Source organism: Rhynchophorus ferrugineus, unplaced genomic scaffold, assembly GCF_030347505.1.
Source record: "Rhynchophorus ferrugineus isolate W39M unplaced genomic scaffold, kcgeb_rfMv2 rfM3, whole genome shotgun sequence".
Lineage (NCBI taxonomy): Eukaryota > Metazoa > Arthropoda > Insecta > Coleoptera > Curculionidae > Rhynchophorus > Rhynchophorus ferrugineus.
Genome location: NW_027472582.1, coordinates 66,596,355 through 66,624,154, shown reverse-complemented (window position 1 = coordinate 66,624,154; position 27,800 = coordinate 66,596,355). Strand labels below are relative to the sequence as shown.

General features: G+C 31.6%; 2 protein-coding genes across 9 annotated transcripts in view; one reads left to right on the top strand and one right to left on the bottom strand.

The window, feature by feature from the left end:
- LOC143193300 (uncharacterized) overlaps positions 1-27,800 on the bottom strand; it is a 172,539-nt gene that overhangs the window by 130,791 nt on the left and 13,948 nt on the right. The window lies entirely within an intron of this gene.
- On the top strand, positions 160-26,251 carry Blimp-1 (PR domain zinc finger protein 1). Of its 8 annotated transcripts, none has more exons than XM_076400395.1 (9): positions 160-551; positions 14,380-14,435; positions 16,352-16,540; positions 17,700-17,819; positions 18,253-18,300; positions 19,426-19,678; positions 19,735-20,067; positions 20,126-21,484; positions 24,147-26,251. In XM_076400395.1, the coding sequence occupies exons 2-9, from the start codon at positions 14,427-14,429 to the stop codon at positions 24,371-24,373; spliced, it is 2,538 nt and encodes an 845-aa protein (XP_076256510.1). In that variant the 5' UTR covers positions 160-551; positions 14,380-14,426; the 3' UTR covers positions 24,374-26,251. The 8 variants fall into 8 exon arrangements, with proteins under 8 accessions (XP_076256510.1, XP_076256512.1, XP_076256513.1 ...); XM_076400398.1 differs by lacking the exon at positions 160-551 and adding an exon at positions 11,112-11,288; XM_076400391.1 differs by lacking the exon at positions 160-551 and adding an exon at positions 13,043-13,486.

The following is a 27,800-nucleotide window of genomic DNA, read 5'->3' as shown; positions in this document are numbered from 1 at the left end:
CCTCAAACCCCACGAAATATCTAAGGCATCGCACACCGGTATACCTGAAACTTTTCGGAGGTCCTCGACCTCGTGGTTCCGTTAGGTGAGCTTCGCTCTTGTACCATCGAGGGCGCTGCCTTGGTACCGCCACGGTCAAGTTTAACGTCGACGATGGTTAGTTTCTGAAAGACACCAAAAGGCTGAAGAAACGAAGCTCGGCGTTTGCTCGTCATGTGGCAACTGTCGGCTAATGAAAATATTAACGCGACGTAATAACACTGTTATCACGCACTAGAACTTCGCATTTTTTCTACCATCGTCTGGATAGAGAAGAACGTATCTGGACGTGCCGTGAATTGCGCAAAAAAAAGACTTCGACAATTTTGTAACGAGTGAATCGAAAGACTGTTTATATCTCTTTAGTATTTTGTGTTTGGAGATCTCATAGTATATAGGAGAGTGTTTTACGGATATAATTTTATTTAATCTCGTACCAGTTCTAAGTGTAACTGCCAACATTTTTTGGATACCTTGGATACCTTACATTCCTCCGAAAGAATCCGAAGAGGGTAAGTATTACATAACTGACACCTTCATTATACATATATTCAAATGGTTTTATTTCATCAAAAGTTATTCTAGTCAAATTTATAGGAATTGATTGTAAATATGCCGGATACCTTGTGACAATTTGCCAAGACATTTAGAAATCAAAACAAAGTTAATGTTAATCACCATAAATATTGCATAAAATAGAACTCAAACTATAACAATTATAGGTTAGAAAAATATTTAAAAGGTTGATTGTTGATACAATTTTATTGTTTATTTAAGGTTATATAGTAATCGCGGCTTTTTACTGAACCTGTCAAGATCATTGCAAATAAATCCAATCCAATATGGTATTCCATACATAATTGGTTCAAAGAAAAGTTATTCAAATATTATCTGGTGTCATCTCGAACTCGCAACAATGAGATATATTGTTCTAGAGCAAGGTGAATCGAATATGTCATCTACATTGTTTTTATTGCATATTTTTTTTATTATAGGCATTTCAATGTTAAAAATAATTGTTATTACTTTTACATTCGACCTGGTAGAAACTCTATCACTATCACTGTCTTTTCAGTGGGTGAGTTGAGTTATCGTACCGTAATCCATTATTTTACAAAATTTTCTTTAATACCTTTCGCCTCAACAAACCCAACTAAATCATTTACATATTTATCCTTTTTGTTTACCATTTTTCAACTATCCAATCCAAAAAAAATCCCACATCGATCACCGGGGGTAATAAAATAATTAAAGCAGAACCACCATAATCAGAACATAGGTCAGGTCCGACAGGTACCGTTATACAGCCTCCTTCACAAGCATCCACCCCTTATAACGGGTTAAGATCTTTATGTCCTTCAGGTAGACGATATGGAGAGATGTCAAGACAACAGACCGTAAAATAAGGAGACATTTTTTAAAATCCTTATTACAAAACACAAAAGCGCATTTTTTCAATATTCCCGGCGGTCGTTGTATTTTTTAAATAGTACCGTAAAAGTTACGCAGTAAAATACAATTTTAGTCACTGATTCGGGGAACCTTAAAAAGAAAGTACCCGTGATAAAAGTGACGTAAAAGGAAAAATGACTACCCGCAAAAAAACACTTCTCAAGATCGCTATCTTTATCTTTGATATATATAATAAATTATCTTGTACGGGCGTAAAATAACAATTGATGACGTAAACACCCACACAATGACCTAGCCGTATTATCTAGGTCAATGAACTGTTGAACTCCAAGTAGTAATAGAATGGGTAAACACATTCTAGATCTAGATAAGTGGACGTCAGCCAATACTAAACGTAGTTGAAGCCCAGTATCAACAATTAAGACGTATATATGTCCCGAATAGATTATCTAGAATATTTCTGCCATCAAAAAAGGAAATATATATTGGTTTGGTTCGAAACAAAGCCACATTTCTAAATAACGTATCAAATACCTAATTACCTTTGATAAAATTGTTTTCGTTTGTCGAGAACGAAATGAGCAACAAAATGATACTTACGTGAAACAAAAAAATGGAAAAATCTATATAGTCTGTAATATTAACCATTTTTATTAAAACGAGGTTATTATATTCGCAAAAACACCCCATTTTTTGTTTAACACTGAAAGGTTAAGACGTGACTAGAAAGGTCAAATAAAAAAAACTATGACATAATCCATTATTTCTCTACACAGTATAAAAATATCGACAAAACGACGAAAAACAGACCAAATTAATTGTTACTAATTACCGTTAAGATGATAAATTACCATTTTGCGCAAAAAATATACAAAAACGTAACTGCAAATACGTATTGTTGTCGAACTTTATAACATTTACCAAACATTGAACTTGCCGAGTTTAATGAACTTGCCCCACTGTCCTACTAATCCAAAAGAAAGGTGCTATTGCTAGGAAAAAAAACTATAAATATTACAATGAATAGTAAACGGGTTAAGATCGACGTAAAGTACATTTCTGCGATAGTATTTTTTTGTAATTATTTACCGTTTTTTGTGCAAGTGTAACGCCACAGATTAGACGAAAGTATTTACATAGATTATTCGCAAAAAGTGTTTCTATTTTCGATTTTGTTTCGACTTTCGGGCAATGGTTTCACTGGATTACGATCGACGAGACAAGATATTAATAATTCGATTTAATTGTTGGAATCGATATGAAAAGTAACATACATTATTTGGAGAAAGCACTGAAATGATAACACCAGACAGTACGAAGAAGAACAAACAAATGACCAGTTTTCGTTGTTTTCTATTTTAGCAACTTATTATGCCGATATTGTTTCAAACACAACGTTAATTTCTTTAACTTTTGGCCTCTTTTTAATAGAAATGTTGGTGTTAATGATATTTTTTTATTTTACCGTAAAATATAATAGTTATTACATGCTATATATAATTTTATTAGTTTACAGTAAATAATCTCTATAGGTTTATATATATATATATATATATATATATATATATATATATATAAATTAAAAGGGACGAAATAGTTGGAATAGAAGACAATCCATTGTAGGCTCCCTCATTCAACAAGACTGCCTAGGTGAATGACTTGCCATCGAGAATGACTTAAAGCAGGTCAGCGCAGAGCTGTGGCCAATCAGCGGCTGCCGGGCTTTCGCACTAGTATGCGGCTATTACGCCTGCTGGCCTTTTGACCTAAAAACGTAGTATTGACCTACACACCGTCTTCAATTTCTAACAGTTGTACATAACAGTGACAAGGTGATTGACACCAAGTTACCTATTCAACTAGATTTTATCTTCGGCACTTTGGCAAATTCAACGAAAAAAATTTGCCATTTTGGACAACCAGCAGCAGAACGTTATATAAAACATCATATTTTACAGGATTATTCATTTATACATTTAAGAAAACTAATAATTTCTATTATATTTTTTCAGAAAAATCCTATTATTTTTAAACAATTCTTTTAAAACAATTATTTTCTTAATAATTAGTTCAGTATCTTTCAATTAATTTCAATTATTCATCCAAAAACCAAACCATTTGGTCAGAATATTTATTACGTAACATATCTCGCATTTAGGAAACATAGAAACTAAAACTACTATTATCCCGAACTGGAACAGGACAATAACTTTAATAAACTAGCTATTAATTCTAATAAAAAAGGAAACAATTTTTGATAACTTGTATCGATGTAATACCTGCGAATCGGAAAAAGTTCATTGACACCAAATGACCCATTAAACCAAATTTTATAGTAAACAGAGTCGCATTCGCGAACCTTCTCGAATTTCAGGAAACTGTCGCTATGAAAGCTTTTGTAGCGATAAAATTAAAAAATATAATTAAAGAAAATACCCATTCATATCTTAGCACTTTTTGTCACTTTGTTTTTGATAAAAAGTTGAATGAATGAATGAATTTACAACTCATTATTGTATTACTATTTCTTTTAAAGCAAGGTCTAGTTCAAATACTTATTTATAGCTGACAACTTTTATAACAGTCTGGTCTACAGTTTTCTGAAAATACCTATGGAGGTATGTGAGGTGTTAAACATAGCACTATTTTACGATAAGAGGATAAACTCTAATATCTCTCAAATTGCTGTACTTGATGACCTGACTTTCTTTCTTTAAAATGGTTGGTTTTTAATAGTTAACAACCCAACGGGCTCCAGAGTTTTTTAAATTTGAAGTTTACATAAATTAATAAATATAATATTACCTAAATATTTGCAAAATAAAAATGAGAATCAAGTACAATATAAGCAACAGTATAGTACATAAATAATAAATGAATAGACGCCAAAAATAAATATTAATAACGTTATGTAATTCTTTCCCAAAGAATAATATTTTTAATGAAATCATATCTTAAGACTAACATAGATCCTAGAGATATTCACGAATTATTCAGTAGATCTTTTATAGAGAATGAAGATGCTCGAATTTCTTGAAATACCAACTATATTTTATCATTAGTAAAATAATCTCTTAACCACTTACAATTTTTGTGTATTTTACAACTCCCGTTTTATTTGGTTACACAAACTGCTTGACTATAGAGAAAATATAGTTTTTAAAATTGGAAATCCACTTTTAATACAATTCGTGTGACTTTCTGGATGTTGATAACAATTTTCAAGTTAGCTCACCATCATTTAAGACAAGAATATATTTTTAATAAGAGAAAACAATAAATAATTATATGAGCATAATTATAGCTATAATTTAAATGGTGTAAAGGTACTTAAGCAATCCAAATATAGGTAAATATTAATAAATAACCATCTCTTAGTAGAAGGTCTTTAGTAGAGAACGAAGAAATTTCTTGAAACACCAACTATATTTTATAATTAATAAAACAGCGTCTTAACCTATTACAATTTTTGCTTCTTTCAACAACTCCCATATTATTTGGTTACAAACTACTTGACTATAAACAGAATATAGTTTTTATAGTTGGAAAACCAATCGTTTTAAAGTTGAAAAGTATCATTATTATTAAAAATATGTATTGATTACAATTCTCAAATTAGTTCACCATCCCTTAAGCGTAAACATGTTTTTACTAAGAGAAAACAATAGCTAATTATATGAATATAATTAAAGCTATAGTCTGAGTGGTTAAAAGTTACTTAAGGATTCCGAACGCAGGTAAATATTAAATTATTTAAATAAAAAATATTTTGCTACGGAAACCAATATCCAGAATATATTCCACATGGAAATAAATTACGTCATAGGCCCATACATCGACCAATAGCGAACCAATTTGCATCCCATGATGGTTTTGTTGAAATCGAAGGAGCTTTTCGAAGAAAATCGATTGAAAATTCTCGACCTGCGTACGGGTTACCATGGAAAGTGTTAGGCAGGTCAGGAGCGGTCAAATCCGGACGTTTCCGAGTTTGCGACGGCAAGTCATTCACCCCGTCGAAATTCGTGTGTTTACCAACAAAAATACGGTGGTTGGTTCTCTAGTACGTATCGAAACGATTCGAAATTTATCGATTCCTCGCTGGGATTTAATAGAAAGTAGTCATCAGATCCAGGAAAAATATATAACATATTTAAAAATACAATAAAATCTTCATGTTACTTTTTACTAATTTAACTCAGTTTTATAAATTAAAATAACAGTAAAAATTCTCCAACTAAATCTACTCAATTAATTAAACATAAATGATCTAATATTATGTAAAGAACAATATTCAAAAAATACTGTTCAAATATCAGAATTAGTAACTATAATAAATCTTGATTAAAAGTACAATTTTCTTTTAAACTATTATTATTAATTAGTTACATAGAAATATAGTCAACATTCTTACAGGTAACATTATCAGCTGATGAGAGAGAGATACATAAAACACTCAATGCCAAACTTGCCAATTTCCATATCTAAATTATAATGTTTGTTATCTAATTTGACATATTCTAAGAAATCAGCAGGTTCAGTAATGTTCAACATTATAATAAGTGAATAAGATAGTAAAAAATAGATTTGCAATCCAAAATATAAAACTCCAATACAAACTTCAGCTCTAAATAAGCCATGAATAATAATGTCAATATGGATAATTAAGTTCTTAATATATGTACATGGAAGTATCTCATCTTATTCCACAAGAGAATTTATTAAGCCTTGAATCGAAAGGCAAAGGGATATAAATCTGATGAATAAGATGGATTTTCGATCAATCCCTAGTTTAATTACCTGATTTAGCAATGACTTCTTAAACGATCAGAGTAGATACACTTGTGGTCAAGTTATTTTTAGTATCGAAATAGTTATCATGTCCAATAATAAAACAAAATACAAGAGATGTATGCATGATATAGTCAGACATTTTGAGAAATAGTCTATATATAACTTTAATTTAATTCGATTTTATATATGTTAAATACATTATTCAAAAAAATCAACTCAGGTAATTGAATATAAATAAAAACAATATAAAATATATACGAAAACCACACCAAAGTCTGTATGATAGAATAAATTACATTTTAAGATATAATTCGATATTATAAATACATTAAATAAAATGAGAAAGAATTCTCATCAAAGAAATCAACTTAATTCATTAAATACAAATGATCAAATATTAGATAAACAGAACAATATTCAAAAAATAATAGGAGTTATAATATTACACGAGTTAACTAAAATAATCTTTAGAAATTAAAAAATTTAATATCAGTCAATAGTAGCATAGCAGCAATAGCACTATGAACTCCTCAGAGTTGCTTAAAAACTCAAAGCCAAAGTAGAAAACGCTCAGGATCATATTTCGATCATTATATTATCATTTCATTTAGAATATTCTAAAAAATTAGCAGTTAGATCACCTTCACCATAAGTGGCAAAAGCAGTCAAATAAGCTCGCTTAGGAAGGAAAAAACCAGTGTTACATCAATCCTTAGTATCTTGTTTAGGTTGATGACCATGATGACAGATCTATAGTGGTAAAACAACCCACAATATCTTTCAACTATCTTTTTTAAATCTTGCTGTACCTTTAACAACTCAATATTTCCAAGTTTATTAGTAAAAATATTTCCAAGTTTATTTAACAGTCAAATAAGCTCGCTTAAGAAGGAAAAAGCCAGTGTTACATCAATCCTTAGTATCTTATTTAGGTTGATGACCATGATGACAGATCCATAGTGGTAAAACAACCCACAATATCCTTCAACTATCTTTTTTAAATCTTGCAAGTTTATTAGTAAAAATGAATTAAAACGTCAACAGTATACACGATCCTTTACAACAATATATGTTCGTAAAAATTATGTTTATAACGAGAAACTGTTTTAATATTCGGAGCATCTGTTTGTACTGATGAAAATGAAATTGGTAAGAACTATCAATGTCCTGTAGTGCACCCTGTAGTACAAATTTCCCGGAGATCTGGGATTCTTCGAGTTGAGTGCTGCCCGGGTTCGTTGAACCTATATTGATTTTCTCCAGTTTCACTTTTATTTTGATTGTTGGGAAATGTTTCGGAGTTAACAAATAACGCATATGTTAAGTCGATTAATTGTTTTCGCTGTTTCGACCTAGAAAAAATCGATTATATCGTAATTGTCTTGTTTACGTTTCGAACTTTTACCGAAAAAAAAGCAATTCGTTTATTTTCATCTTTGTTGAACGCGTAATAATATTTTCGAACGAAAGTTTTTCACGCTATATCTCATACTGTGTCGATTATACTGTACAAATTCACGCTAACTATTTCCAAAAATATCTTGCCACTGCATGTTTACTAGTTTCAATAGCACGGCTTGAACATTCAATGTCAGATATATCGGTACTACTAAATCACGGATATAATTGCACAAATATTACGTAACAAAGATCATGATCTTGCATCCAGCCAACCAAGCGGTTGTTCGATTAGACGTCTCTTAAGCAATTTGGTATTTAAAATGGTTTAATGTTATTATTTTAATTATTATTGTATCTTTACAAAAAATATTCAATCAACAGAAATATTTAAAAAGAATAGCTAAATTAACTAGGTACAAATAGTATACAAATGTTAAGTAACTTTCAGAATGTACATTAAAAATATTTGTAGTAATATCTTTGTTATAATTTTCAACATTGTTTAGTTTTCATTATAACATTCAGTTTTTTATATAACTTTTTTATATATAATTTTCATTACAACAGTTCTTAGAGAATATAAAATATAAATAGAACTAATTTATAATGCCATTCGTATCGCATGTCTTAGGACCACTCCTGAATCTTCTCTATACTGCTGATATCACCACACCAAAAGAAACACTACTTGAAACATCTGCCGAAGACACAATTATCATGGCAAAAGATGAATCTCTATCAGTAGCAATCAACAAGATCTACAAATGGCAGGTCCATTAGAAACCAGACTAGAAAACAGCTTAATAGCTTCAAATTTGTCCATGTTAATTTTGCGTGGCGGCGAAATGACAATCACCTAATTATATCACTTGGCGGATGTCCGATTCCTCAATCAGAATGATATATTGGAAACATCATGTTAGGCAAAACGCATAGCAGATTAGACTCAAAGTAACTGTACTGATTAGTTAGAAGATACTATCAACTAAACAACAGTTGAATACAAAACATTTATATTAACAAAATTACATTAGTAAAACTACGTGGCTTAATTTCAATTACAAAGCCATTAAAATTAATAATAAAATAATATATAGTAATTATAAAATAATCATATTCTGATATGAAACAATTTTATAGAAAACAAGAAATTTGAGGGGTAAAAAATAACTTATTAAAATAAACTTCTTGTAGCGTTATATTTAATAAAACAAGAAAAGTTTAGTCATGATAACGTTTAATTAAAAAAAATTAATTTAAAATGAAACATGATGAAAGAATAACTAAACAAAATTAACATTAATTATCTGGGAACTAAATTGAGAATAGAGAATAAATATTTATTTGTCACTAAATTATCAAATTAGCATACCAATTGTATTGCAAGTATGTATATCTAAAGTATGTTCAATGGTAATTTTGAAAATATAGAAATATGAAACGAGCTATTAATTCTTTAATTTGCTACAAAACTGGACATATAACATTCAAAAATATTTATATAAAAAGCTGAGATAATATCTGTTGATGATATATATTCCAAAGTATTGAGGATTAACATTGATCGGTTATAAACATAAATAACTGTTCATGAATAGATTATTTAATTAATATTAATTTTAATATTTAAGGGCCACAAGAATAAATGCAGAGTAAAACAATATAGAAGAAGATGTGAAGAAGTAAAACAATATACAAAAGTTTATTAATAGTTTTGATTATAACGAGATATGAAATGAAATAATAATAATTCAATTTGTTGCAAAACTGGACATATAAAATTAGAAAATATTCTATATTATTAGAGAATAAAATATGAAACGAACTTATATTGAAAACTGAGATAGTGTATCGTTGTGGATATTTATATATTCCGAAATACTATAAAGTATTGTGGATTAACATTGCTGTACTTGAAACATAAACAATTGATGATGAAGAGGTAATTTAATTATTATTAATTTTAATATTTAAAAGCCACAAGAAACAGAGCAAAATAAAACAACACTCAAAAGGAAAATATGTTTATTCATAGTTTTGAATATATGGATATAGGAAACGACCAAGTAATCCTTTAATTTGTAACAAAATTAGAAATATAAAATTAAACAATATTTATATTAAAAGCTGCGATAATAAATGGCTGCCCTTGTTTATATATTTGAAAAATTACAGGGGTTCATGCAGAAAACCAACATAGAAGAACAGAAATATGTTTATTTATAATTTTAATACAATAAAATATGAAACGAACTTATATCGAAAACTGAGAAAGTGTATCGTTGTGGATATTTATATATTCCGAAATACTATAAAGTATTGTGGATTAACATTGCTGTACTCGAAACATAAACAATTGATGATGAAGAGGTAATTTAATTATTATTAATTTTAATATTTAAAAGCCACAAGAAACAGAGCAAAATAAAACAATACTCAAAAGGAAAATATGTTTATTCATAGTTTTGAATATATGGATATAGGAAACGATCAAGTAATCCTTTAATTTGTAACAAAATTAGAAATATAAAATTAAACAATATTTATATTAAAAGCTGCGACAATATATTGCTGCCCTTGTTTATATATTTGAAAAATTACAGGAGTTCATGCAGAAAACCAACATAGAAGAAGAGAAATATGTTTATTTATAATTTTAATACAATAAAATATGAAACGAACTTATATCGAAAACTGAGATAGTGTATCGTTGTGGATATTTATATATTCCGAAATACTATAAAGTATTGTGGATTAACATTGCTGTACTGGAAACATAAACAATTGATGATGAAGAGGTAATTTAATTAATATTAATTTTAATATTTAAAAGCCACAAGAAACAGAGCAAAATAAAACAATACTCAAAAGGAAAATATGTTTATTCATAGTTTTGAATATATGGATATAGGAAACGACCAAGTAATCCTTTAATTTGTAACAAAATTAGAAATATAAAATTAAACAATATTTATATTAAAAGCTGCGACAATATATTGCTGCCCTTGTTTATATATTTGAAAAATTACAGGGGTTCATGCAAAAAACCAACATAGAAGAAGAGAAATATGTTTATTTATAATTTTAATACAATAAAATATGAAACGAACTGGTAATTCGTCGGTTGTTACAAGTTTCAATACTGAGATGTTGTATCGTTGCGGATGTTTATATAATACGAAATATCGCAAAGTATTTTGGATTAAGATCGTTCGGCTGTAAACATAAACAATTCTTCATGGTACATAGGAAAATGTGTAGGAAAACTCGTGGATTTAGTTGCGCAATACGCTGTTATCACAGGTCCGATGTCAAGAGACAACCAAACGAGGCCCGAACTGCATTCGCGATGCACGCCTGTCCACACCAGAGCGTGTTGAGCTAGGTCGGCGTTTCGGAGCGCCGGAAAACCGGGTGAGATTTTCCGTCCGCGATCGCCGAATCGGCCGGTGCGGGTCCTGAAAGGGGGAAAACCGCCGAAAAACCCGACTCCCACGCCCCCGGCTGTACTTCCCCGAGTCGAATTCACGCATCTTCGCGGGTGACACACGCAACTTGGATCCCTCGTCGCATTCTTCGTACGCGCCGCCTCGTCGCTCGTCCGCTATGCGCCGCTGGATGCGTTGAGAATCTCCGAAGAGGTGCGTATGGTGCGTAAATACAAGCACGCATTTTCCTTTCCGTCGCCAATTGTACTTGCGAGACGCGTAGCTTCGGAATTCTTCCGTTTCACGCAGTATAGCCTCAATAACACGTCGAAATACGTCGTGTCTGATCACTTGAGCTAACCACAGCGAGAATTAATCGTAAAAGAGTTTAACTAATTTTTTTTATTCACGAAATTACTCAAATCCTCAATATTTCTATAAAAAATCAAAATTTTCGTTCAGAAATCAGTCCCACACAGTATAATACAATAACAATAACACCATCAACAGTTTTCTCGTCAGACTGATTACAGTGATTTTGATTATAACAAATTGTTACATAACATACTGTTACATTAGAGTAGATCTTCATTCACGAAATTACTCATATCCTCAACATAATTCTATAAAATATCAAAAATTTCCTTCACAATTTAACATCTAGGTACAACATCAACAGTCTTCTTCGATTTCATTTAAAATAGTCTTGCTTCTTATTACTATCCAAGTACGTATCCAACTACAGTTTATTAATTCCAATTCTATAAATATAATTATTTTTGTTTGTGGTTTTACATGTATATATATATATATATATATATATATATATATATATATATATATATAAACTTCAGTTCGTTAATGAAATGGATGTTTATATCTAAAAGATGTATGTCTTAACGTTTACTGTTGGTCATATCTTACTTTCAATTACAAACAAATTTTTCTGTCGATTCTTCCATATTTTTCAAGTATATCTCCATTACTGAATTCATGTTAACTTACCTTAAATACCTTATATGAATGAGTGAAACATATTATTTAAAATGACAATTAAACAATGTATTAATAAAATATGAGTAAAGTAATAAAACATTTTGCTAAAGAAGATAGTTTATATAGTTTTTAAGGCTTGAAATGTGATATTATACTTTAATTTTCTTAAAATCAATTCATTATTAGTAAAAAAGTCCATTACTATACCAAGGTCTCGGTTTTTCAGTTATATTTCTAGTGATTCTTCCATATTTTTATAGTATATCAACATTACTTATTCAAGTTAACCTATAAAACTCAGTGAAACATATTATTTAAAATTAAAACAAAAACATTATATTTATAAAATATGACTAAAAGGATAAAATAATTTACTAAAAAAGATATTTTATTATATTTAAGACTTTACAATCAATTATTTATATATATGTTTTATAGTTTTTGACTGAAATTTTTTCTTGTTTTAAAGATTTTCTCTCAAATTTCTTCAGAAAATCGTAGGCATTTTTACTTAATTCAAATACAATTATTTAATGTCTATATAAAGGTGAACTGAATCTTTAACATAAATTGTTATAAGACATGCAGAGGGGTAATTCGAATCAATCCAGTCGTAATTCACATGACCTAAATATGTTTTTCATTATTTTTTTCTTATTACATTATATATATATATATATATATATATATATATATATATATATATATAGCGTGTCTGTGAATTTTGTTTTGAGTTTATATATTTTAAATTTTCTAACCTATATATAACCTGTACAATATTGCTTGATAATCACAATAATCACCACAATAATTTTATATAAATAAACAAATAATCTGTTAAACTTAGCAGAAAAAAAAATAAAAGTGACAATGAAACTGTATCGATCTGATCTATTTTTAGACCTGCATGTTTTCACTATCAAATTGGCAATAACTGCATAGATGCAATTACCTACATCTAAATATAGTTTAGTCGCACAATATTCGTACGGAAATAGCGTTATTCCTCCCAAAAAAAGCCCGAACATTAACAACAACCATTCGTCTGGTACGACGGGAAAAACTGAACGCGCTCAATACCATCAAAAGTGAAAATCCAATATGGCGGCCGGAAAATTCCAACTCCGTTGAAAAACGCGTCCCGGTATCTCGAAACGAAGCTAATTCTCGCGTTATCGACGATGATCGAGTAGAGACGGTGTTCACTAAACCAGATCGTGTAAAATTCACAGTGATCGGAGTTCTCATCGCCGGTATCACCTCGATGACACCATCTGAACTCTGACCTTTAACGTCCAACGGAAAAAATGGACCGTTTTTAGGATGTTGTCTTGGGAGTTTCGTCGATTCTTCGGATGATCAACCAGAAATCGCGCTAATGTTCGTAATATATTTTCCGCAAGACGTTGTCGAAGGTAAATGAGTAGTAATATGCGGCAGTTGTGTTCAATGAAATTAGATAAGTGAATTTCAAGTTCACGGCAAGGTGAATGGCAAGTAAACGTATTTATAATTAGTAACCGACAACCGATGAGGTTTCCTCATCACTAACAAAGTCATTTTTTTAACATCCACGCTATTTATTATATTTACATTGCATAGAAACATGAGACTTCATCCAAGGACGAAGCATCATCCCATCATGAATCTAATTTTAAATCAAAAGCAATAATCTTCCCAATAATTTAATATTTATCTTAAAAAAACATCATCAATCATCAAAACAAACAATATTTCATGTACTTGTCGCCTGCATCCGTGAAGAATTTCATCGTCATATCATCATTTTATTTGTTGTTAACTGATCCATACACACTCCAAAATTATCGTTTAATATTTCTGTGTGTCCTATAAGCTTAATTATAGTGTAATTTATTTCAAGATCAGTTAAACAAACGATTCCAAGCGCGATCTCCAAGGTTATGTTTGATGAAAGAGAGAAAGCATCAGATTTGTTATACGTCGGAAAAAGAACGATTCACACGTACGACGTCACACCTAGTCTGCATTCGTCCTTGCACTAATATTAGTGCATACGAAATTAAATTTATTTATCTATAGTTACCGTAGATTTACATTTAATCTATACACAAACCTTATTTTAGGATTTATCACCGGCTAAACTATAGTCAGAAATAGTACCATTCTAATATTGTTGTATTTAAAACGCCTGATTAACTTTAAACTAACAATATACGTATAAAATATCATAAAAACTCTTCAATAATGTTGATTTCTCCTTTAGGAGGAATCAATTCAATCTAGGAACTTATATTAAAATAGATATATAAAATGTATTTTGTTCCAGGTTTTAAATGCCTTGATCAAAATCTGAGGTCCTCGTCACAAACTGAAATGAGAGAGGTAAGAGAAACCTTTAGTAAAAACACTGAACCGCGTGACGTTCTAAAAAAACAGTTCAAAATAATAACAAAAATAAAATCAATACATGTCAAATATAAATTTGAACAAAAGTAACATCAAATGAAACAAGTTTAATAACTATAATATCCTAATAATAAAGTGTTAAATCAAATATATATCGACCTTTGCTAAGAACTAGAATAATTCATTAATTTATAGTATAGTTATTAATAAGAATATCTCATTATTAATTAATATTGACTAAATATTCAAAAATGTTATGTATGTTTGACGCAACTGCAATAACAATAACCATGTTTTAGGCTTTCATTATATTAAAATTAATAACAAAAGCGTTACTATATCCTACCAATATTTTCTAAAATATACATGTTATTTTTGTTATTTGTAATTCTACTATTGAGATATTTTAACAGAAAATGAAGAATAATACACAATTTCTTACAAAATGCCTTTAATACTAATAATACAAAGTGCATTAAACTACTAATAATTCAACCATATTTTATGATATAACCTCAAAATTATTTGCTACAATTTTTAAATAATCTCTGGATGAAACTATAACCTTCTATTATTTTGATGGATGCACATATGAATATCAAGCAACTATAAATATTATCTTATAGTAATTTATACAAATCCTCATTATTAATTAATACTCTATTAATTATCGAAACTGTTTTCCTGAAAAAGATTTCATAAAATTAAAATTAAAAACAAAAGTTGCCCTATATTCTACTAATATTTTTTAAGTGTACATGAATATTTTTATTATTTGTTAACAGAATTTAAAAGATATTGAAAAAACATACACAACTTCTTATAAAACACATTTAATACTCATTTAAGCAACTATATATGTTTGTGTGTTCTATATAAATAAAGTATGTATGATTTTATGAATAACACTTAATAATATAGCTATAGTATTATGGTAAATAATCTCTGGATGAATCTATGACCTTCTGTTATTTTGATGGATACACATATGTATATCAAGCAACAACTATAAATATTATCTTATAGTAATTTATAACAAATCCTCATTATTAATTAATACTCTATTAATTATCAAAACTGTTTTCCTGAAAAAGATTTCATAAACTTAAAGTTAAAAACAAAAGTTGCCCTATATTCTACTAATATTTTTTAAGTATACATGATTATTTTTATTATTTGTTAACAGAATTTAAAAGATATTGAAAAAATATACACAACTTCTAATAAAACACATTTAATACTTATTTAAGCAACGATATATGTTTGTGCATTCTATATAAATAAAAAATGTATGATTTTATGCAAACACTTAATAATATAACTATATTACTATGGTATAACCTCAAATGTACTCGCTGGAATTTTGAAATTATCTCTGGATTATATTATATAGACCTTTTATTATTTTGTCCGAAACACAGATGTATGCGACAATTATAACTAATCACCATTTTCTCGTTCATTTATTATTCTATAAACAATTAACTATTGCTGAAACCTCATAGTGCATCGGTGACGTTTCTGTGACGTCAGAGTGAGGATCTGGAAGAGAGTGCGATGACTGCAGGGAATCAATAGTTGGTGTGCATACATACTGACCCATATCCTTTCACTTGGAAGACTGGACAAAAGTTTTTCATTTTAAAAAGAGAACATTGACTGAAAGGGTTTCAATTTTTAAGATTGATAAAAATTAACGATTAAAAAACACTCAAAACGGAAATAAATCGTTTAAATTATACTAATTGAATTATTTTTTGACCATTGATATTGTTCGGAATGAATATGAAATAAAATCAAAGCAGTTCGATTTTTGTTTACATCTTACTGTACACACCAACTGTTAATATATATGGACATATATGTTTTCTAATTTTCTTCATATTTTTTAGGACACAATGGAGGAGAGCACAGTGACGTCAGCTAGTGATTTTGATCCTAGCACAATAGCTGAAGAGGAATTTGAGTTACATACCACGTATATTGTGCCTGATCTACCTGTTGCTCAAGGCACACCAAACAGAGCTGAGGCCACGCTTCCCAGAAATTTGGTGTTAAAACCTTCCAATGCTCTTTCAGATGTAAGTTTTTGGTTTGGTTGACTATTTTACAATTAAATTATATTGCACTCGACGTCCGAAACAATTTAATTCAATGTGTTCGCTAAATGAGAACGATGATTGTCAAAATTATAATTTTGAGACGTTAATAGTAGGCCTGATAATTTCAATTTAATTCGCCTTTACTATTTTCTAATTTTTAACACTCAACTGATTAATTCTACACATTGTAACCATTGGATTTTTTCTGATGAGACTGTTGGTGGTCATAAACTCATTCATTGTTATTCAAGATGAACATTATCTTACCTAAGTACAAACAATGTAGCTTATTTGCAAAGTTGCAGGATAGTGATAACAATATTTAAACCCCAAATTTGTATCAGTCGCTTCATTGTTGTACACCGTTGGTCAGTAATTTCTGTTATGTCAGCATTTCACCTAGTATTTCGACTACTTTCTCCAAAATCCAAAAGCTTATAGAAACAAAAGCGTTACAACTTCAAAATTGTTCTTCATTCCTGTAATTAGAGCATATTGACTTTTTTTATGATAATATGTGATTGAATGTTAAATAATTATCTTCAACATACTTGACTAATCTAGCTTTTCTCACTTGATTGGCACAATACTCAAGGCAATATGACGATCCTCATGTTTATAAATTTATGTTTGTGATTATTTGTAATTGTAATTGCCCATAAGGCAAGAATAGAATATCTGCCAAGAAAAGTCACTCCAATTACGCCAGTAACCAGGCTGGGTAAGTCTTCTGGAATGATCTTTAAATTGGTCACTGGCCTGTCGATAGGCTCAATGCCGAGAACAATGGCTGACTACCACATTAAACACTAGATTCTGTTGAAATATACCCTATTTGATAAAATATACATAAATAAAATAAGCTCAGCTGGGAATAATCAACTTTAAAGGCATAATAACAAACCATAGAGTCGGTAGCGTATCCAGTATCTTGCTCTAGCTCTTTCTCTTTTTGTGCTTAACTTTTAGTTCCTTAATCCCGAAAAGAAACAACCAGATTTGAGCACAATATATACTAAACAAAGATTTTTTATGGAAGAATGTCATTGTTTTCGAGCTTGAGAAAGCAACCCCCACCCCTAACTACATAGAATTAGATTCTTCTTTGATATTAATTACTTTTTTATCGATTTAATAGGCACAAGGTGTATGGAGCACGGGTTATATCCCACGAGGAACAAGATTTGGCCCCCTCGTGGGAGAGATCTATGCCAAAGATGCGGTCCCCAGCACAGCAAATCGGAAATATTTTTGGAGGGTAAGGGATTAATCCTTATTTAACAATAACTAGCGACTACAACGACAAATAGTCTTGTAAATGCCCTAATTATAATCTTAAAATAATTCAACTAAGCTTAATTAAAAATATGAGACTCCAATTTCAGTCTTTAAAAAGATGTCAACATCAATTTCTATTTGTGTCCTAACATTGGCCAATCTAACATGTATCTATAAATATTCACAGTTCTCTGACAATATACATAGTCTAACCGTTATTTCTAGGTTTACCAATTGTCATGTTTGATTCTCATAATATATTAACAACTCCTACATCTAGTTAAACTAATTAAACATCGCAGTGAGATTATATATTGTAAATATGTAAAATATATATCGATAAATCTGCTTTACTTCATACTAAATTATTTTATGGTGACTGGTTAATAACATTCCCTTGTTATTTGGTATAGGTTCAGCTTAGAGAAGGATGTTACCATCAAGGTGCAATGGAGTCGAAGGTACTGTATTCATTATACATATCTCATCGTATATTATAGTTGTAAACCTAACCCCACAATGTTTCAACCCCATACAATGGATGAAGTTAAATCATTACACTGCATCATTGAACAGGAAAGGATGAAAATTCCATTTGTGACACTAATTGAACTTAAAAAAGCTACAATATCTATAGAACCAGTTTCAGAATTTTCTAATCAGAATTAGAGCAATAAATGGCTAGTGGTTTTAAGCTTATTGCTGGCAAAGTATTGAATAAACTTTCAAAAGAAGCACTAATTATGATACACAACAAATAAATTCAGAATACAATATATACCACAACTATGGAAGGTGGCTTAAGTCATTATAATTCCTCAACCAGTGCTAAACTTGCCTGCATTCAATGAAAATCTTGTTAACATTAGCAGATAACATTATAATTTTAGCCATTGCAGTGCATATAGATTTCACCAAGAAGAGAATCAAGCCTAAGCTAGTATATATATATATATATATATATATATATATATATATATATATATATATATATATATATATATATATATATATATAACACATGTTGAGAAAAAACTTTTAAAACTACAAGAAAATGTACTAGTTGGTTAGATATTCAGCCGTGTCAATATATAATAAGCTTTTGCTTTACCAACAAGTCTTGAAACCAGTGTGATATTATGGTGTCTAACTCTCAGATTATACCAGTAGAAATATTATATATAGATTCAAAAACAAGGTACTGCAAGGCATTGTTGATGCTCCATGGTATATTCATAATGACAACCTGCATAAGAACTCGAAGGTAGAAACTATCGATAACGTTATCAAGGACTATGTCCAAAGACATGAACAGAGGCCCCATCAGCACATCAATGGTGAGATCCAAGCTCCTAGATAATGATGGCTTAGTTCAGTGAATTGGCAAAACTCAAAACATGCACCTTAGAAACGTGCACATTAAAAGCAGTGACAAGCACAGTTAAGCCCAAAGGGTCTATGGTAGTATATGTACTTTATACCTTTAAAACCGTAGCAAATTAGGATAAAAATAAATAGCCTATTAGTGTTAATGTACTAGGTTGCTATAATAAATCATCTAAGCTAACTCAGTCCTTTTTTTTCAGATATACAAAGATAATGAGCTCTTTTACTATATTGACGGTTACGATACGTCCAAGGCCAACTGGATGCGTTACGTCAATCCCGCCTATTCAAGTGAATCGCAGAACTTGATAGCGTGCCAATACAAAATGAACATCTACTTCTACACCATCAAACCAATCCTGCCCAACCAGGAGCTTTTGGTGTGGTACTGCAAGGAGTTCGCCGAACGACTGAACTACCCTCTGACAGGAGAACAAATGCTCCAGAGGATAAGTAAGTACCATAAGAGGTTGATGTGGATTAAAAACTAAATAATCGGGTAATCGTAGGACAACAGGTACAACAGTCTTCCGAAGTCATCACAGTAACCACAACGGAACCTACCAAAGATCCTCCGTACGAACACCAGCTCACGCCGACCGAGGGCAGCGTCAGGTCGGACGAGGGGTACCACAGCAACGGGTACCATGACGACGCCTTCACGCCACCGGAGGACTCCAGCGATTCGGACAGCGAGAACAATTACGTCTTGGACTTCAGCAAGAAGCAAAGCTCCAAGGAGATACCTGTTATTCAGTCGGTAGTGCAGCAGACTCCAAAGAATGAATACAGGAAAGTGAAGATTAAGATCTCCAAAGCGTATAATTACAAACCAGTCAAAGGTAGGAGTGTCCGATTGTGGCGCGTGTCAGTTTTTTAATGAAATTTTGGTGATTTTAGGTGATAGCGACCCAGAAACGGGCAAAGATTCGCCTCCATTGGATACTGCAGTACCTGAAATCAGCACACTAACCCCTAGAATAATATCGCCACCGGCTACGGTGATCGTGATGGATTCCCCACCCCAAGAAGTTCCTAACAAACCCTTTTACGAGTCGGACGTGAAGACAACTCACATCATCCCGCGGTATACGCCGCCATCTTCGAGTATTCTGGAGAATATCCTTCTGCGGAACAGGATAGACAACAACAACAACAACGACAGCAATCAGAGGCAAGCCAACGCGGCTACGCCTCCGCCTTGCTCGCCAACGGAAATGGCGTACTCGTACAAGAAGAGTCACAGATATGGGGCGGTGCCTTGTAGTCCCGATTCAAGCTCGAACGTGCAGATGAACATTCTACCACCGAGTCCCAGCGCGTCGAACAAGAATAGCGCGTCGAACAGTCCCGGACATGTCGGTACGATGTATATGCCTGATAATTTTCAACAAAACAATTACTACAACATGTACTCGCCCAATAATATGGCCCAGAGTACCGTGACCTCTTCGACCACTCACAATTACACGTCACCCATCACCACCTTCAGCGGAAATCCTCATATAAGTAACAACAATATTCCAAATTCGACGAGCATCATTGTTCCGACAAGTCACGTGATCAACTCGAATATCACCCATCACCTACTCACACCTCTGACTCCGTTGCAAACGAATACGGGCAGCAGGTCGCCCGTTTCGAAGGGGTCTGACATGAAGTATGACATCAACGTGATCTCGAGCAATCCCACCAGCCCCACCGGACAATCGCGAGGTTACCGAAGCCTACCGTATCCTCTGAAGAAAAAAGACGGCAAGATGCACTACGAATGTAACGTCTGCTGCAAGACCTTCGGTCAGTTGTCCAACTTGAAAGTTCACCTGCGTACTCACAGCGGAGAGAGGCCATTTAAGTGTAACGTTTGCACTAAATCGTTCACCCAGCTGGCCCATCTTCAGAAGCACCATTTGGTGCATACCGGCGAACGACCGCACGAATGTGGTATATGTAAAAAGAGGTTCTCCTCGACGTCGAATCTGAAAACCCATCTTAGGTTGCACAGCGGCCAGAAACCCTACGCCTGTGACTTCTGTCCTGCGAAGTTTACGCAATTCGTTCACTTGAAACTGCACAAGAGGCTTCATACTAACGAAAGGCCGTACATTTGTCAGGAATGCGGCAAGAATTACATCAGTGCATCAGGTTTACGAACTCACTGGAAGACAACAAGCTGCAAACCAAACAACATAGAGGAAGAACTACATGGTGAAGCTTCTCCAAATGGATATTACGAATATCCGTCAGATGGAAGTATGGGTAAGTCTCTATTCAATCATTCTTCAAGTTCTTACATCTTACGTTAGGTAAACTTAGTAGAATCTTTGTTTACAAATGAATTTATTACCATTGTTCTGGAATAAATTCATCAATACGTACTTCAATCCTAACACTTGTGCACTACTTTTATGTTTTAAGGCAAATTCTAGGATATTTTCATACATCTAATTGACCTCAAGATAATCGTGCAGTTTATCATTGGTCATGTAGCAATAAAAACTGGCAATTCATCAAAATATATTGTTTTGGCAGCGTTGGATTACTAGTCAGTTCTATGCCTTGGTGCAGCCCCATATTTACACTTCTTAAGCTCAAATAAGCTTATACTTAACAGATAAACCAATCATTTCAATCAATTTTCGGTCAAGATTTACTCAAGTACAGTTCTTTGATTTTGAATCTTATCTCCTCGACTTTTTGTCATTTAGTCATATGTAGTGATTTTCAAACTGCTGCAGAAGCTGCTTCATTTTAGTACATTTTATATCAAATCAGAGAATGAACACTTTTTATCTATTCTTTAACTTAACTTCTTCTTCGATCAGATGGTATTTTTTGTAATTCGTTAATTAATTTTCTATGGTAAACATAATTTACTATAATTATTAGAAATATATTAATTATTACTCGTCACAAAATGCTTTAGTAAGTAAATTATTGTCTAATTAGTGTCAATTTTTATTTTATATCTTTAATGGATCCATATAAAATAAAAATACAGATTTTAAAATAATTTTAGTCATTACATACTATTTTTTTTAATCTATGATGTTCTCTAAACAATGCAAATCGTTTAAACCCCTATATGGAAAAGAATGACAAATGGTATAGATTTTGTATATAGTTGCAATTAAACAAATCGTTCTGTGTCAACTTTCATTATTACTGGTCGACCTAGTGTCTCTATTCTTGATTTCTATTTCTAGTATTGTTCTGATTCCAGTTTCTATGCTCGTATATGGATTTAATTGGCTCAAATTCACTTTGCTTCTGTTGAAAGAAATCAAACACATCAGTACCACATTGTTGTCAAGTTGAAATATAATGTGTAATATTCCTAAAAGATTTTTTCGTGGTGTACATTATTACTCTTCAAATAGTCAGTCATATAAATGCCTAAGAGCAGATATATTTATAACTTTAAAAAGAATCTGTTCCGGTTTTATTATCGGAATCAATATTTTTTCAGGGAAATTTTACGAATTTTGTGGGGCCTTCTCATATCCTATTTCTGCCAATGCAATAACCATTTTAAAGTAAAAAAGAATTTTCTCTCATAATCTTCCTTACTAGTACTGTTACTTCTATTAGTTCTAGTACTGCATCAACCAATGTATTTTGTAAATTAAAGGCGGTATAATGGTTAAGCTGTCTTTTAGTTGTAATAATACTAAAATGTCTCAAGTTGCAATCCTGCAGCCTATCTAATCTGGTTCATATGTTACAAGCATTAAAGTTTGTCATTACAACAAATGTTTCCTCAAATGTAATCTAAAGCTGTGTTATTTGGTTAAAATACTTCAATGAATTAGAATTATTTTAGTCATATGACCGAGAAAGGGTTATTCTTGTTCAGTGTATCAAATAAATTATATAATTTTGATTTAATTCTTACAATCTACACGACAGAATGGTAAAGTGACTTCCTTCCATTTTTTATTACAGAGATATATTAACAGATGCATGTGACGATTACAATGACTGATAATAAATGTATTTATGTTCAAATGTATTTTTAAACTTATTACTGTTTTTTTTTTGTAAAAATCTATATAACTTTCAATAAAATGGAAAATCGTATTTATTTAAAGTACTGACCACTTTTTTCCATACATCTTACCCGTCTTTCATGCAATTTATGTACCAAAATAACTGTTGTTTAAGCACCTCCATTCTTCGAGCTCTGCAAGCACGTGTCCCATTGACGCGAGAAGTTGATAGTTAGACAGAGGAAGGTCTGGACAGTACAGGGAGTGCTATAATATGTCCCATCGAAGGGCTTTCAGTGCTTCCTGCTTTCTTAACCGGTTTTGCTTTATATGACGGTGTGTTGTTGTGCTGTAAAATCAGTTCACCGTGCCTTCGGAACCATTCTGATCGTTTTTCGATCAATGCATAGTTCAAATTAATCATTTGTGGTCAGTAGCGATCACTGTTTTGGTCTCACCAAATACAGGGCATTATCTTGAGACAAAGACGATTTGGACTTGGTGTCGATCGGCCGGCTTCGTCAAGTGATAACTATGATATTTTACACTTATTGTTTCCAAAAATTCCATTTTTCATTACCGGTCACTATTCCAGGCTGAAATGACTTCCGATCAAACCTTTTAAGTAGCATTTCACAGACCAATTTTCGATTTTAACTTTTCCTCTCATTCAATTGATGTGGCACCCATCTTCCCATCTCTTAAATTGTCTTAATTTCTCGTAATCGCTAACCGTTTCTTAGGCTCGCTAGCTAATTCACATTTCTTAATCACGAAGTATGTTTAAAGACTCCTGGCAAACAAAAACTTTCTGCGTCTGCGAAAAATATAACTGCTACATCTAACTATTAAGATTCCCTAGAAATTAAAACGCAGTCTGATTACATTTTAAGATGTAAATTATCACGCTGATATATAATATTTGTTTTCAGGTTCCATGGATGTGAAGGACGGCCATGACGATCTGAAGGATTCATACGAAATGACGCATTCTTCGATAAGTCACACGACATCACAGCCCATCACCATAACCAGGCAAATATCACCAGGATATATACAGAACCCTACCCAAAGGCCCCCTCAAAGTATTCACCCTGGAAAAGAAACACGGCCCAGTGTCATCGAATCATCTCAACCCCACATCATTGAATGTACCTAAGATAGTTTCCTTGCTCATTGATTTCGAAAACTAAGTGGCCGAAGATTGACCAGCTACCGCCATCGTTGGAGGACTGGCTAGTTAACATTTTTGTTCCAAACAAACCATACCAAATACAACTATATCAGTCCCGAGTGGCATAAATTGAAAAGATTCCGATTTGGGAAAGCTCTTCGACCTTCGGAAGCTTAGTTTTTAACTATACTGTTAAGTTTTCTTAAGTTTATTTCATGTTTTTTTTCTCAAAGTTCACGATGAACGACAACAGCCGACAGTAGGAAGAATAATTCGGAATGATCGTTAAACAACCGATTCTTTGGTTGATTCGATGACCGTTGACGAACATATTCTCGATGAATGGCTGTCTTCACCGCGAGCGGAACTGATATACTTTAAGATACTCATTACTTGTTGATTAGTGTAATTTATTTTAGTATTTATGTTTAGATGGTTAGGCTTATTTTATAAAAAAAAAGTAGCGGAATTTTGATGAATTTTAGACTGAATATCGGAAAAGCAATATTAAGTAACCATGACGTGTACTAATGTTTTAAAAGTGTCTAGGACTTTTCGTTTTCGATTACATTTGAATGTTTTAGACCTTAAGATTATCATAGTCCTAGTTTGGAAATATCTAGAACATTTTGTACCTACGATATAGGTTCCCATGTGTAATCTTATTAAAAAGCATATTAATTTTCTTCAAAAAGATACTGAGGCTTGTGAAATCTTCATATGTGTACTCGCACTGATTGTTAAGAGGTATAGCTATCAACATACTATAGTGATATTAAAATAAATTGGAATAGTTATTTTATAAAAACGAAACTGTTGTATTCCTACTTTTTGTGGCGTGGTTGTCTATCTAAGTTAAGCAAGAAAAAAAACTGATTATTTCGGATAACACTATATATATGTATACAAATATATACAGAATGCCTACGAAGCATCTAAAGACAAACAGATTTTCGATTACATTTTGCTATAGGCATCGTGTGTCACTGCAAAAGCTTTCTGTTTTAGAGGAACAGTATTAACTCGGTTCAAATCTATTTTTTAAATGTTAATTTTACGGAAATTCTATTTTTGTATAGTTTATATTTGTGTAAATATTTTTCCGTTCGGGTACCTAAATGAAAACTGCTGTAAATTTTTGTAAATTGTATATTTTTTTCAAGAGAACTTGCCCGTTGTATATAAGATTATTTATTCTAAAACTACTATGAACGTTCTGTTTCGATTTTGTTGTCTAGACATATAAAGATTGGTAAATATCGTACACACCATATACATCGGTCGTCAGGACTCATCCCATTTCGAGGACATGGCGGATGGAGGACCAACAGTCGTGGATTGTGGCTGAAACCTACAAACGACTTGAGTTTTGGCGTTTGATGTATAGATCGCTGTAGCAAACCACTCTCTAACACTTATTTAAACCCGTATCTATAAAAAGCTGTTTAGCAGACATATATCTAGTGGTGGGTATAATTTTTTCCAATCTGCGTTGTGGGGTTTAATAGTTGTAAATCATTTTTACATTGAATTGTCCGGCATGGGTCAGTTTTCATACAATATTTTCACTAGAGACAAGAACAGTATAATATGGTTGTTAATTATTTTAGTATGTACTATGTACAGTTTACCAGTACTCATTTCCATCTTTTCACTTATGTGCGCTTTTATCAAAAAAAAAAAGACGGTCAAACTTAGGCACAATCGCTTTTCATAAGTTGAAAGATATACAGGTATTTTACATTGGTTTATTGTTTACATATAAATAGTATTTTTATCTTCTAATCTTACTACCGAAAATGTTTTGTTAAATCCATTTCATGTAAAAATGTTAGTATAACTATTAAAATATAAATATTTTAATTGTTGTTTTCATTCTTCCTTACACAGCTTATAATGTATTTATATATGCACTGTCCACAAAAACTTCTAACATACCATAGTGATTGGTATATCTACATTGAGCTAAAACAGATTCTTTCTATATAAAACTATACCTATGAATGATTATATAAAACATCTAATACCATCAAGTCTATATTATCCTATTTACTACAGCCATAACAATAAAATAAACATGGGAACATGTAGAAATAACGCCGTACAGCCAGGAAAATGTTGTGTGGTCAAAAAATTATTTTTTTAAACAAATATAGGTATGCTGATGACAAAAAATATCACCAGGATATATACAGAACCCCACCCAAAGGCCCCCTCAAAATATTCACTCTGGAAAAGAAAAACGGCCCAGTGTCATCGAATCATCTCAACCGCACATCATTGAATGTACCTAAGATAGTTTCCTTGCTCATTGATTTCGAAAAGTAAGTGGCCCAAGATTGACCAGCTACCGCCATCGTTGGAGGACTGACTAGTTAACATTTTTGTTCCAAACAAACCATACCAAATACAACTATGCCAGTCCCGAGTAACATAAATTGAAAGGATGCCGATTCGGGAAAGCTCTTCGACTTTCGGAAGCTTAGTTTATAAGTATACTGTTAAGTTTTTCTAAGTTTATTTCATGTTTTTTTTTTCTCAAAAGTTCACTATGAACGACAATAGGAGGAATAATTCGGAATGATCGTTAAACAACCAATTCTTTGGTCGATTCGATGACCGTTGACAAACATATTCTCGATGAATGGCTGTCTTCATCGCGAGTGGAACTGATATACTTATATAAGATACTCATTACTTGTTGATTAGTGTAATTTATTTTAGTATTTATGTTTAGATGGTTAGGCTTATTTTATAAAAAAACAAGTAGCGGAATTTTGATGAATTTTAGACTGAATATCGTAAAAGCAATATTAAGTAACCATGACGTGTACTAATGTCTTGTAAATATGTTAATATAACTATTAAAAAAGCCTTCCTTACAAAGCTTATAAAGTATTTATATAAACACTGACCACAAAAACTTCTAACATACCACAGTGAATGGTCTATACACATTAACCTAAAAAAGATTCTTTCCGTATAAAACTGTACCTATGAATGAATATATAAAACTTCTAAGACCATCAAATCTATATTACCCAATTTACTACAGCGATGACAATAAAAGAAGCATGGGAAAATATTAAAGAATCAATAAATAAAATGAAAATGAATGTTGAAAATATTACGAAATTTCTGTATTGTATGTTGAGATGAAAAAAGAACAGTTTCGACAATGTTCTGGAAATAATTGAAGTATAAAAACTATAATTTTTACCAGTCTAACAAATCGTGAGATGTAACATTCCAACATTTTACAATACTTTTACAAAATAAATACCTTTCAATGCCTGAATATTCTGTCTACTGTTCAGTTCATTCCACATTAAAATATTTTACCAAATCATATTACTTTCCTACGTTATGAAATATACAAGAGAATTAAAATAGTTAAAATATTGCAAAACAC

Excerpts from the sequence above, each read along its gene's own strand:
- Blimp-1 (XM_076400391.1), top strand. The coding sequence starts at position 13,450 with ATGTTCGTAATATATTTTCCGCAAGACGTTGTCGAAG. Across the intron at positions 14,436-16,351 it reads CACAAACTGAAATGAGAGAG|GACACAATGGAGGAGAGCAC; the intron begins GTAAGAGAAACC and ends CATATTTTTTAG. Across the intron at positions 21,485-24,146 it reads TCCGTCAGATGGAAGTATGG|GTTCCATGGATGTGAAGGAC; the intron begins GTAAGTCTCTAT and ends ATTTGTTTTCAG.